Here is an 11,696-nt window from a genome sequence, read left to right as displayed (position 1 = left end):
GAGGCCTTGGACCCGTAGGCATGTCCTGCTTAAGAAAACGGTGTGGCTAAACCCAAGCATTATAGGGTCTCTTTTGATGGCAAGATGGCTAGGAGGGTTGAAGGGGAAACCCAAAGAAAGTAAAGTCATAGCAGTGTGTTCAAAAGTACATTGGAAACAAGGTGGGGATGTGAACATGGAGAATTAATGGTAGGTAATGGTGGTATTGATGAAGAATGTTAGATGATACCCGATAGTAGAGGCCATTTACCATCCCACAATAACAAACATCTAAATAATAGGGATAGAGCGAGATCTCTTGATCAAAGAGTTGCTTTGTTGGTGTGGAGCTATGTAATGCTCCTTGTTGCTTGTAAACAAACCTACCATGCTCTGGATTGCGTCCTCTACAACATTGCGTGCGACTCTCAATCCCAGTTCTGGGCTATAAATTCTCTCTAGCAATTAGTACACTTGTGTAAGGCCAAGGAAAATGGTCAAACAAAGTGAGTTGGGAAAAAGCTAATGGACCAAAGATTCATGATTTTACAAAAATCCCTTTCAACCTCAAGAGGTCGGAGGGCAGGCGGATCTTGGTGGGGAGGATTGAAGGGCTACCTGGCCAGCCTTGGAGTCAAAATAGAGAGGAGGGGTATAAATTAAATTAGTTAAAAGGGTAAAGGGTGGCAGGAAGTATTTAAGCAGTTGAGAGGTGTGAGGGAAAAACTCTCAAAGATTGGCACCACCACCACTTACATCCTTTCTCCCTCTCCTCCTCCTCCTGCTGCTGCTCCTCCTGCTAAGGCCTTATCCTTGTCCTTCTCCTCCCCCTTCCTGCCGATCTGCTCCCTCCCTCCCTCCCTTCGTCCCAGCCCCACTACTAGCGGCATCCTCCTCCTCCTCCTCCTCCTCCTCCACTCCCTACCTGTCGCCTTGCCTTCATCGTCATTCGTCAGCAGCAGCAGCAGCAGCGCGCCTTCGTTGCCACCAGCATCTTCATCCTTCGCCCCGCATCCCCAGGTACTTCACTCTACATCTGCACTACTAGGTTGGCCCCCCATCCGTCACCCTATTTCCTCGCGGTTCGATCGATCCCCCTTCCAACTCTTGCTGAATCATTAATCTTCGCTCCACACTCTGCCGAAACATCATCTTCACGTTGATTTCCGTGTCAAGTTGATCGTTTGTTAATCTTCCGTATTGCTTCTTACTGCTTGCTTCGCCGATCTTTGTGCTGCTCTTGCATGCCTTCAAACCTGCAATCTATGCAGTTTTGCTAAACTGTCTTTCTAGCCTCTTGGCGTGATAGCTTGCTGATCTTGTTTTATAATATATGGTTATAACCTCAATTAAGGCCATTGGTCTGTCGCCCCTTATCTAGCGTCCCGTTCTGCAGCTTTGTGCAATCATCTTGATTGCCGACTCAGTAGATCTTGTAGGGGTATGTTATGCATCATTAGCTTTTTGCCTGAAGGGATAGAAATTTTAGCCTTTTCTAAATTGTGGGCTAGCATGATGTTGCTATGAATAGGATTCTGACACGCCAGGAAGCTAAAATATCATTCATTATGCAGTCAAATTTTAGCGCTTCTACCGTTTATTTATGTTGATCATATATAACCTTTTGCAACGTGTGGTGGTGCACTTTCCGGACAGATTTTACGTTTAATGTTGAACATTGCATATATAGTAGTTCACTCAATTTTTGGAACTGCGCAGTCTAAAGCCATGGATGAAGCTAGCGAAGATGGAGATAATTGCTGCCCCTTGTGCATGGAAGAGATGGATTCTACAGATCGACAGCTGAAACCATGTCCATGTGGCTATCAGGTCCTGCTAAACTTTGGTTTCCGTTCTGCTTGTTCCGATAAATGAGCATTAGTTGTTCATGATTGCAAAAGAGAGAAAGAAGATGTACATTTATTGAATGATTTAAGCTCTGCTTTGTATCCGGTACCTAAATTACCTTCATGATTGCACATTTATTGCATGACTTAAAGCTTTGCTTTGTATCCAGTCAACTCCATGTTTATAATTGTCCCTTTTACGTGCGCTGGTGTCATGGGATATGCCCTTGTAGTACAGTAACTTTACTGTCTCTAAGGTCGTGTGTGCTTACTAAAATATAACGGCACCTTAAACATTGGCCCCCGAATTCTAGACGTTCTCACGCTAGAAAATTACGTAAAGACAAATCTTGAAGTCTATGCCTTAAGAATCCTTTGCTGAAGTAAAGGAGGACCTAGATATGCAATGGTTATGCTCTGTATCGCTGTGAGACTGCATGCTTTAACTTTCAAGTAATTTCCTTTTACAAGAGCTGGTGTCATGGTTACGGGGATGCGCTTAAGATGAGTATTATAGAGATGGAACTTTGAAAGTACTCTCTCGCTTAAGAATATTGGGAAACCTCCTTGTAGTACTAAGTAAATTTACTCTCCCTAAGGTTGCTGGTGCTTACCAAAAGACACCAGCAATCAGTATTCGAAGTGCAAAGAGCGAAAACTTGGTGTTGAAGGTATTATTTGAGTTTTTAATGGCAAATTGAGTCTAATGGATGAAGGATGCCAAATCAATGGCTGGTGGAGAAAAATATAAACATTATGGAATTGAAGGTATTAAATACATCAAATAGTAAGTCAAAAACAATATATACCTCCCTTTACTGGCAGCTCTTTCAGGCGAAGGAGGAGACTGCAAAGCAGCCCAAGTGGAGGTCTGGGTCCACACCGATGGTCACCTAGGCTTGTCCCCAACGTTCTTTCACTGCTTTTAGGGACACATTAGCACTCCTCTGTACTGAGTTTTCCAGGAGATTTTCAGCTCCGGGCTGCTGCTAGCCCAAGGTCTGTTTATATGCTAAAAGAGGTGTTTGACAGACTTGGTGTACTCTACTGTTATATGGCTAGCAAATAATTGCTGGCTGAGTTTGAAACAAAATGGAGGTAGAGACGAGCAGGCACGAGATGCAAGATTGGGTTCGTAATTCCGTGCGGGGGTGGCACAGCTGAGCAAATTGCTGCAGGAGCTTAAGACTGATGAAGTTTTCTGTAACGCCCTACTCGGCTTATGGATCAGACAATCACCTTTATATTGGAGCATGAATGATGCAGCTTCAAGTGCAATGAGGAATTGCAGTAGCTTTGCCACGTACCCGTGGTATGGCAGGATCAAAATTTGGGTATGTGGAGAGTTAGATCAGCACAAACTGCTATCAATCTACCACAAAGCCTACTGACACTACCTTAAGCACAAGGAAGAAATGAGCTCCGGGGAATGGGAAACTCTGAAGGTTGAGCTTTGACAAGCCAGCAGTGGCAGAGAAGAGTTTTGAATGAGCCAAACCTAAAACTTTTTTCTGTTTAGAAAACAATGGAGCTCGTCAACTCACCTTTATTTTGTCTCCCTGGGAAAGGAGGGCACTGACCTGCGTGGTTTGCCTTTTGGTCACTGAAGGGGTGTCCTCTCCCTCACCTAGACTTAGCTCTAGCATTCCTAAACATTGGAGTAAAGAATGTTGACAAAAGAGATTGCTTGTCTTGATGTTATGTTATGGCAAAAACTTTGATTGGGGAGCTTACAATTGCGCTAGCATTGTTATAGGATAGTTGTCAAAGCACATTAGCACCCTTTTCATTGTTATTTGGTCCTTTTCTGTCTTTCATGCTTGACACTTAATGCTTGCTATATGTTGCTTGTTTTTGTCATATTGTACACCTTTATTGATGAATTATCTCATAGTGAGATGTTGTTTTCAGGACTTTATTGGCATTCAAATCTTTTGTCTAAGGTGTTTCTCCTTTCAACAGATTTGTGTATGGTGCTGGAATCACATTATGGAGATGGCAGAGAAAGACAGCACTGAAGGGCGCTGTCCAGCATGCAGGACCCCATACGACAAGGAGAAGATAGTTGCAACGACAGTAAGTTGTGACAGGTAATGTTATGCTCAGAAGTTATTGCACATGGCTTTCTGTTTTGTATTTGGAAGATCTGCAGCTGTGTACAGGATTTACTTGTGTGGAAATACCAGAAGCGCCTGCCTGTTTGTCAAGAACCTGGTGATCTTTGTTGTAGCCCAATTGAGTGGTGTTGTAGCAATAACATCGCCATCAGCAGGGGTGTCTTTGCTTTTTGATATTAGCGTGCTTTGTATAGGTGTAGTTCTATTCTTTTTTTTGTGGGCTCAGTGTCTTGAGTGCTAAGTCTGCCAGGCCTTTTTAGATGAAGAGCAGCTGCACTTGTGCTATGAATGCAAAAGAAATACAGAACTTTGCAAAATCTTCAAAGGTTTTACATTTTGGAGTTGGAAATGTGCCTGGGCAACTTCAATGATGCTTGTGTTCTTTTTTGTAATTCTAAATGATTAAAGTGATGTGCTAGCAATCTTGCTGATGTCAAGGAAAGCGTGTTTTTCAAGGCCTTTCTAGAGTGATTCCTAGCTACTTGCTGCATTGCAGAATTTCAAGAATTTTGTTATTCAAAAATGTGTGTGAACGTAACTATGTTTGTGTTGTTCGTCGAACCTTAAAAAAATTCTAATGACTGGGAGTGCCAGTATGGAACAGACCTGTTGATATTTACGACAAGAAGCAGAAGTCTAGTAAGGGTAAGGCAAAGGCAACGGAAGGAAGGAAGAGTCTGAGCAATGTTCGTGTTATTCAGAGAAACCTTGTTTATGTTGTTGGAGTACCTGCAACTCTGGCAGATGAAGAGGTATTATTGTAGATTTGTGGGCTGGAAAAATCTGGGGGTCTTATGGGATTTTTCTATCACTATGTACTTGCTTTGGTATTCTTAATTGGTTTCGTCGTTGGAACTCTTTGGTATTATGCCAGATGTTAGAGCGTAAGGAGTATTTTGGCCAGTATGGGAAGATTCTGAAAATTTCAGTTTCAAAGTCCGGTGGTCACAGCTCTCAGCATTCTACAGTGGGATCGAGTGTGAGTGTGTAAGTGTCAAAAAACCTGATGTTAAGCAAATTTAGGCATGTACTTCTTGAATTTGTGGCGGCAAATGATGAATTATCTCTCAAGTATTCCTGACATTGTGCAGATATGTGACATATATGAAAGAGGAAGATGCGCTCCGGTGTATCCAGGCTGTAAATGGCTATGTTCTGGAAGGAAAGGTTTTAAAGTAAGAAGACTCTTTTCTCTCTCTATGCATGCAAGCTTTAGTTAGAGGTTCTGAGGTGCACATTTGTGTACTTTCGATTTCCTGGTGGTAAACCATAGGGTTTTATTGTGCAGGGCTTGCTTTGGAACTACGAAATATTGCAATGCTTGGTTGAAACATATGGTATGATTCTAGCAGTTGTACTCTGTCTCCAACATTATAGTTTGCCTTGCTCAGCCTGGCAAGGACCTTTTCAACTCTTTTTGCATCTTCTCTATTAAATCTTACCGGTTTATTTTGCAGCCTTGCAACAATCCTGACTGCTTGTACTTGCATGATGAGGGAACACGGGAAGATAGTTTCACAAAAGAGGAGATGCTCGCAAAGTATGGAAGGTGAGGACGATAGCTATTGTTTGCAGGGACTTCAGCAGTAGAAGGTGTATCTTGTTCACGGTTGGGTTGTCTTTAACATATGATTTTCCTGTCTGGGAGGTTTGGATCTATCTGGAATGGACAAACTCATATAGTGTGTTTGTCAAAACTTCAATTCTGCATTCTAGGATGAGAATTGTTACATAGGTCAGCACAGACAGGAAAGTGAAGAAAAATGGGGCCTTGAAAGGACTTCAAATGCTATAGAATCTCTTAGAGAATGCCGCAGACAATAGGATTAAAGGGGAGTTTGTCTGAGATCATCAGAGCTATGAGAACGGGGATAATTCATAGCAGCTCTGGATGCTGGGGTGGGTGCTCTTCTTCCTAGAATGAAGAATGCCAACTGGGCATGACTCGGCCGGTAAGGCTGACATTCCCAGTCCAAACCATAAGTAATCCAATAAGGGCTATGTTCTTTCCTGCTTGATTTTTAATGCTTGCATGCTGTGATGCATCTTATTTTACCTTGGAGGAGGGGTAGTGCCTCGTCTATAGATTTTGATTTATAATCCAGATACGTAGTTCAGTGGGTATTCTTCGAGCTAAGAGGTTTTGCAGCTCTCGTTTGCTTGCTCTTTGCTTATATTGTCAAACAATGATGTCTTTTGGATCAAGACTTTCTGTAGTTTTTTGTCATCCATCAAGTTTTGCTGTGGGGATCTTGAGGTCATCATAGTTGCATCTTGAAACATGCGGAAGTAAACTGCGTTTTCAGGGGATCAAACAGATCTTTCTTACTGCGTTCCCACGATTGTGTGATAATTAATTGCTCTCGTAGATGCAATGTAAGATCATCATGAATGTGTTTTCACAGAAGTACATATATTTGATATGTGTTCTGCAAAATTACCTATATTATATATAGACAGATTGCACAATGCTGGGTCATATGACATTCTACTGTTTTTTGCGCTAACAGGAGTGTTAACAATCTGTCTTTTCAGCTCAGTCCTTTTTTAAAGCAAGCGACAGATCGTTGTATACTTCCTCCAATAGAGGATTTCTATCTTGTGTTTTTCCTTTTATATTGACCTTGCATAATCTCTAAAATGTAGCTATCCTTCCAGGACGTTGGCGAATAGTGATGTTCACATTTGTGAACCCAGGTTCAAATACTCCAAGGGTGCGGGATGGTAGCTTAATTCATCTGCCAGAACATTCTTTTTTCCCCGGAGTATTCCGTAATTCCCAGGACAAACTGGCAGAGGATATGCTTTGTAGACATATTTTGTGGTACTGGATATGAAGATAATGAAGTAATGCATATCATGGTTTTTAACTATGTGAGTGACTCTAATGAGATCGAGGATGAGTTTCGGCATGTTGATCTAGATGCATGCCTTACGTTGCAGTTCTCAGCTTTCATGGATGCTGTGTTTTGGCTGTTGGAGGAAGGACTTTTTCCAAGAAAAAGTGCTCTTGATGTCTGATTTGACTTGCAGAAAATCAGCCATCATATGGATACTTTAATAATTTGTGCTAGTAAGGAGAGAGATTTTGGGAACATTTTAGAGTAATACCTTTTTCATGGAGAAAGAGCTAGTCATAAATGGGTTAGAAAAGAGTTTGAAGATCAGCTTGTTTGATGATTTGTTGACAGTCAAAACCCTATTTTTCGTGCTGACATCCCCCTCATTAGCAAGGAAGATGTGTGTGTGTGTGTGTGTGTGTGTGTCTCTCTCTCTCTCTCTCTCTCTCTCTCTCTCTCTCTCTCTCTGTGTGTGTGTCTCCCCTTACTCTCTATGCATGCATGCATGCATACATGCATACGTACGTATGCACACACGCACGCACGTACGTACATTGTGTATATACTTATATACATACACATTGTTATTATCGTTCTAAAGGTCCTCAATCTAGTGCTGAAGTCTTCAGCTCATGTGCTCACTTTGAAAGTTTTGAGCAATGTTTTGAAAGTTTTGAGCTTAATTCTATGGTGCTTTGTTCTTGATGTTCATTATGTGTTTTCGTAAGCATGTAAGTCACATTGTTCCTTATAGATCTTGGTATTCAAACTAGGCCTTTCTAAGCCATTTTATTTCACCATGTCTAATCGTTCCTTACTCTCCTCAATATTGTTACTACATCATCGAAGAAGACTATTACTAGTTTATTGAGCTATGGCTATTAAACTTACTTTTGCTGAGGAGGATTGACTAGAAACTCACAACAGCTTTAAGGAGTGCAAATAGTGTGTCCTTTTCTTTCATCTCACTAAACACTATAGCTTATTTCAGCAAATTAGTCAAACCATCCAATCATTCGGATAGTGGTTCTTAATAGTCAATTTGTAAAAGTTCTACAGGTCATGAAAGAACTATCCTGCTGAACTAGTAGCACCAATTGTGAACGATAGGGCATGATCATTCTTATTCAAAACTTCAGCACTTTGTCGCTCGATTTCCTAGAAGTAGGAGATGTTTCTTGTTGGAGGCTAGTCCAATGTGGGTGGTCTTGTGCAAGGCTCTACCCTACCATAACTAGAGGTGCCACATAGAGTGATTTGGTTTGTATTGAAAAGGTTTGGATTGATGATATACAAGTTTGCCCTTAATGGCCAACCACTCTGATCGGCTGCCATTCTATGAGTGTAAAGTCCCTAGGCCTTTGACCTCTTGCTCTGACTTTATTTGGGAAGAAAGTCTGGTAGGGCTCTATGTGGTGGTGTTGTGAGTGGAATTCTTGTCTTGGAGAGTTATACCAGTGCGGAGGGTTTGTGCATCTAGGGTCTAGTCAAAGCCTTGCCTCCGGGATGGCCTTCTCGATCTCCTACATCCCCCTCTCAAGTGTGTATATATACAGAGACATAATGTATGCATGTATATGTACATGAGTGCTTAGCCTCTCCTCGGGATGGTAGGGGAGCTGATTCTACCCCTAGGGATCTCACCAGCTCATTGTCCCACTATGCCCAACCCAGGTCTCGGATGTCCAAGTGCCAAATCAAGGGATGTTGCTCGAACTATCTTTTGCTTTGGAGGGCTCGAATGAGGTTTGATCTGCATAAGAGGTGATTCCTTCCATGTGAGAGGGACCGTCGTGATGATCCATTGGTGAGACTGTTGCCATTGTCCTCGTGTGCATGGGGCATGTTCCTTAGGAGTAGGAGCTTCCAAGGTTCAGAGTCTATAGCCAGACCCTTGACAATAAGCTTCCCCAACATGGCTTTGCTCTGTATCTTTAGATCAACCTACATAGGACTTCCTTTGCCTTGGGGAGAACCACTATCTTCTTGATGACCCTAGCACGGATATTTTGTGTGCCTTCTGAGCCTACCCAAAGAAAATTGCCCAGCAAGCGCCGTAGATGTCCCTTGCACCTCTTTTGAAAGCACTAGCACGAGGCACCAAAAGCTCTGCCTTCCAAAGAGAGCATGGCTGAGCTCCAATAGAGGAGCTTGCGTGGAACACTGTAGTGAGGAAATCTGTGCTTTGTTGAGATATCCGATCCCACCTGACAGCTGAAATATGTCACCATATGGCCTTGGGAATAGCTAAGGTCATTGGCCCATGATTGGAGCTCTTCGGAGCCTATGCTAAAAGCAATCAAATTGGGCTTGGCTCCTGAATCCAACTAGTGCACCTCTAACCCTCTCTAGGCCCTTGGGTGAGCGCTCTACGAACAAGGTTGTATCATCTGTGAACTCTAGTCTTGATCATTCTCCCACCATGCCCAACCCAATGTGTGTGCATTGCCTCGACATACGAGCCTCGTGGTCTTGGAAGTCCAAGTGCCAAATCAAGGGCTGTTGCTTGAACTCATCTTTTGCTTTGGGGGTGGCTTTGATGAGTTGTTTCATCATCAAGCTCCGCATAAGTAGTGATCCCTTTCATGTGAGAGGGGGGCCGTCATGACGATCGATTGGTGAGATTGTTACCAATGCCCATATTCTCATGTGGAGGCGTGTTCCTTTAGGAGCCCTTGTCAAAGAAAGAGCCTCCAAGGTTTAGAGTTTGGAGCCAGATGCTTGACAATAGGCTTTCCCAACATGGCTTGCCGCTTTGCTCTATATCTTTGGATCAATGATACCTAGGCCTCCCTTATGTGGAGATTGACCTTGGTAGCTAGATAGTCAAAGTTCTGTGCACAATGGAAAGTAGCTTTCAAATTGATTGAGCCAAGATGAGTGCCAATGGATGAGTTTTTAAATCATACCTCTTAAGGGGAGCTTCATTGAATGACAATTGGACTGTTGAATTGGTCGAACCGCCTCAGTGCTTTGGTCTTGGTTAAAGACAAGAGCAACACTCGATCTTGCTCTTCCTCTTGAGTGGCCTAGGCTTGTTCTTCCTCGAGTTAAAGACGAGCAACACTTGATCTTGCTCTTCCTCTTGAGTGGCCTAGGCTTTGTAGGCAACACATTCATGTCTCTCTGGTATGGGGATTTGGGAGTGTAAGAAGCTGGTGATAAGGAGTTGCACTAGCGCATTTGCATCATTGTGCGCATGTGCATGCATGAGTGGGAGTGTGATGTGATATAAACGAGGGTGTGAGGGTATGAGAGAGAGAGAGAGAGAGAGAGAGAGAGAGAGAGAGAGAGAGAGAGAGAGGTGGAGATCACATGCCCTCAATCAATCATGAAAAACAAAAACCAGTCATGTGGACCAACAAAACAATTCACGAAAAAAAACAAAAATAAATTTCAAAATTTGCCCATCTCCAAGACGAAGCCTTCACTAAGGCCTACACTGGGGCAGGCCAAAAACCCACACAGGCCTTTGTGGGCTGAAGGAAAGTGCGTGCTAGGACCCTTGCTGAGTGCTATGCTAAAGCTAACTCAAATAAAGACTGAGAAACTGAAAGACCGAGAGCTCAGAAATCTGAAACCCGATGTCATGGGTCTCTGTTGGGCTGCAAAGATATCCCGAATCTGCATATGTTGAGCTGTCTCTCGTTGTGGTGGAGGACGTGGTCTCTTCAGTCTTTGTATCCGATGGGCTATGTCAAGAGTGTTGCCTTGTCCCTGGCTGAGCAATGCTGAGATGGACGGGACCTCGATCGTGTGTGCTTTGGTCTCTGTGTTGTGAGTGGTCTTTGCGTCCCTTGCTCGAAAGCATCACGTCGTCTCTCCCTGTTGATCTACACTGCCGTCATGTCAGCTAGCTCTTCCTCCTCCACCTTGCTATGTCTTGGGGCTGACTCAAATGCATAAAATTTTGTGGCATATCGCCGTGCTTGGTCTACCTCAGGCTCTTGCGGCGTGGTCCCCTTCGGTTACTCTGTGATCTGTCGCAATAGTGTCTGTGTGTCGCCGCATCTCAATCACATAGAGCCCAATGCAGACGTGGTTCTGAAAGTGGATCAACCGTGAGAGTGGACCAAAGCCGTGCCCCTTTTGAAAAGGGCAGTGGTATGGTCCACTGATGTCATAGTAGGTTGGGCAGAGACATAAGAAATGCTCATCCGTCTCGACCTCTCCCATCGTGTGTAACGTGTAGATCCGCTGCTCTTTGGGTATGCCTGTAGCTCTCCGTACCTCGATGCTCAGTTGATGGGACCGCAGTGCATGTGAGACTCCTGTTCTTGAGGTACTGTAGTCTGACGATGAGTCCATCCTCCGATACTCTCAAGAAGTGGTTGGGAACTCTTGTTCCCCTCCCCCCCCTCCCCAAGTGCAAGACGTATGGAGTTGGAGGAGATCTAACCGTATGATATGGTTAATCTCGTCTTCTAGGATCCGCTCGGGTGGTGCGTCCATGCTGTACAGAAAGGGGGGAAACCGGTCCATCTGAATATCGTGATTGGCAAACCATGTGGACACAGGTGCATACCATCGCGAAAACTAGCCCTGTAAAGATTGCCCCCAAGTATGTGCAAGACTGCACTATCTCCACTGGCTCACCTCAGTAAGTGAAGATGTGACGATGGAGTACTACACATGAGGTGTTGAAGATCATAACCTTGAGCTTCCCAAGGTGAACTGCCAGGTCTCTCTCTACCTCTAGGGCCTCCAGATGTCTTTGCAGTAGCTCCCCTGTAGATCATATGAGGAGGATGACATCTGCATATAGCAATATCTGTATCATCAAATTAGCCAGCAGTGATCCCTTGCCTCCTACGCGGTCGATAAAGGATGTGATCTCATCAATGTAGAGCCCAAAGAGAGTCGGTGAAAGGGGTTTCACTGCGATTGTGCTCTCAACCCAATCTGATAGGCCT

General features: G+C 43.8%; 1 protein-coding gene across 4 annotated transcripts in view; it reads left to right on the top strand.

Annotated features, from left to right (window-relative positions):
* The first annotated feature begins 729 nt into the window (after positions 1-729).
* LOC147903256 (uncharacterized) overlaps positions 730-11,696 on the top strand; it is a 29,467-nt gene continuing 18,500 nt past the window's right edge. For 3 of the 4 annotated variants that reach the window (XM_087373022.1, XM_087373023.1, XM_087373020.1), the window contains exons 1-8: positions 730-999; positions 1,699-1,809; positions 3,789-3,916; positions 4,548-4,695; positions 4,818-4,930; positions 5,035-5,118; positions 5,232-5,280; positions 5,401-5,492. In XM_087373022.1, the coding sequence (XP_087229148.1) occupies positions 1,708-1,809; positions 3,789-3,916; positions 4,548-4,695; positions 4,818-4,930; positions 5,035-5,118; positions 5,232-5,280; positions 5,401-5,492 (716 nt within the window). In that variant the 5' untranslated portion in view covers positions 730-999; positions 1,699-1,707. Of the gene's footprint in view, positions 1,000-1,370; positions 1,421-1,698; positions 1,810-3,788; positions 3,917-4,547; positions 4,696-4,817; positions 4,931-5,034; positions 5,119-5,231; positions 5,281-5,400; positions 5,493-11,696 lie in introns of those variants that run through there. The other variant, XM_087373021.1, reaches the window with a different exon arrangement.

This window comes from Dipteris shenzhenensis, chromosome 3 (assembly GCF_047967505.1).
Source record: "Dipteris shenzhenensis isolate YYH24624 ecotype China chromosome 3, Dip_SZ_1.0, whole genome shotgun sequence".
Taxonomy (NCBI): Eukaryota; Viridiplantae; Streptophyta; class Polypodiopsida; order Gleicheniales; family Dipteridaceae; genus Dipteris; species Dipteris shenzhenensis.
Note: the sequence above shows the minus strand (reverse complement) of the source record. Positions and strands in the feature narration are given on the sequence as shown.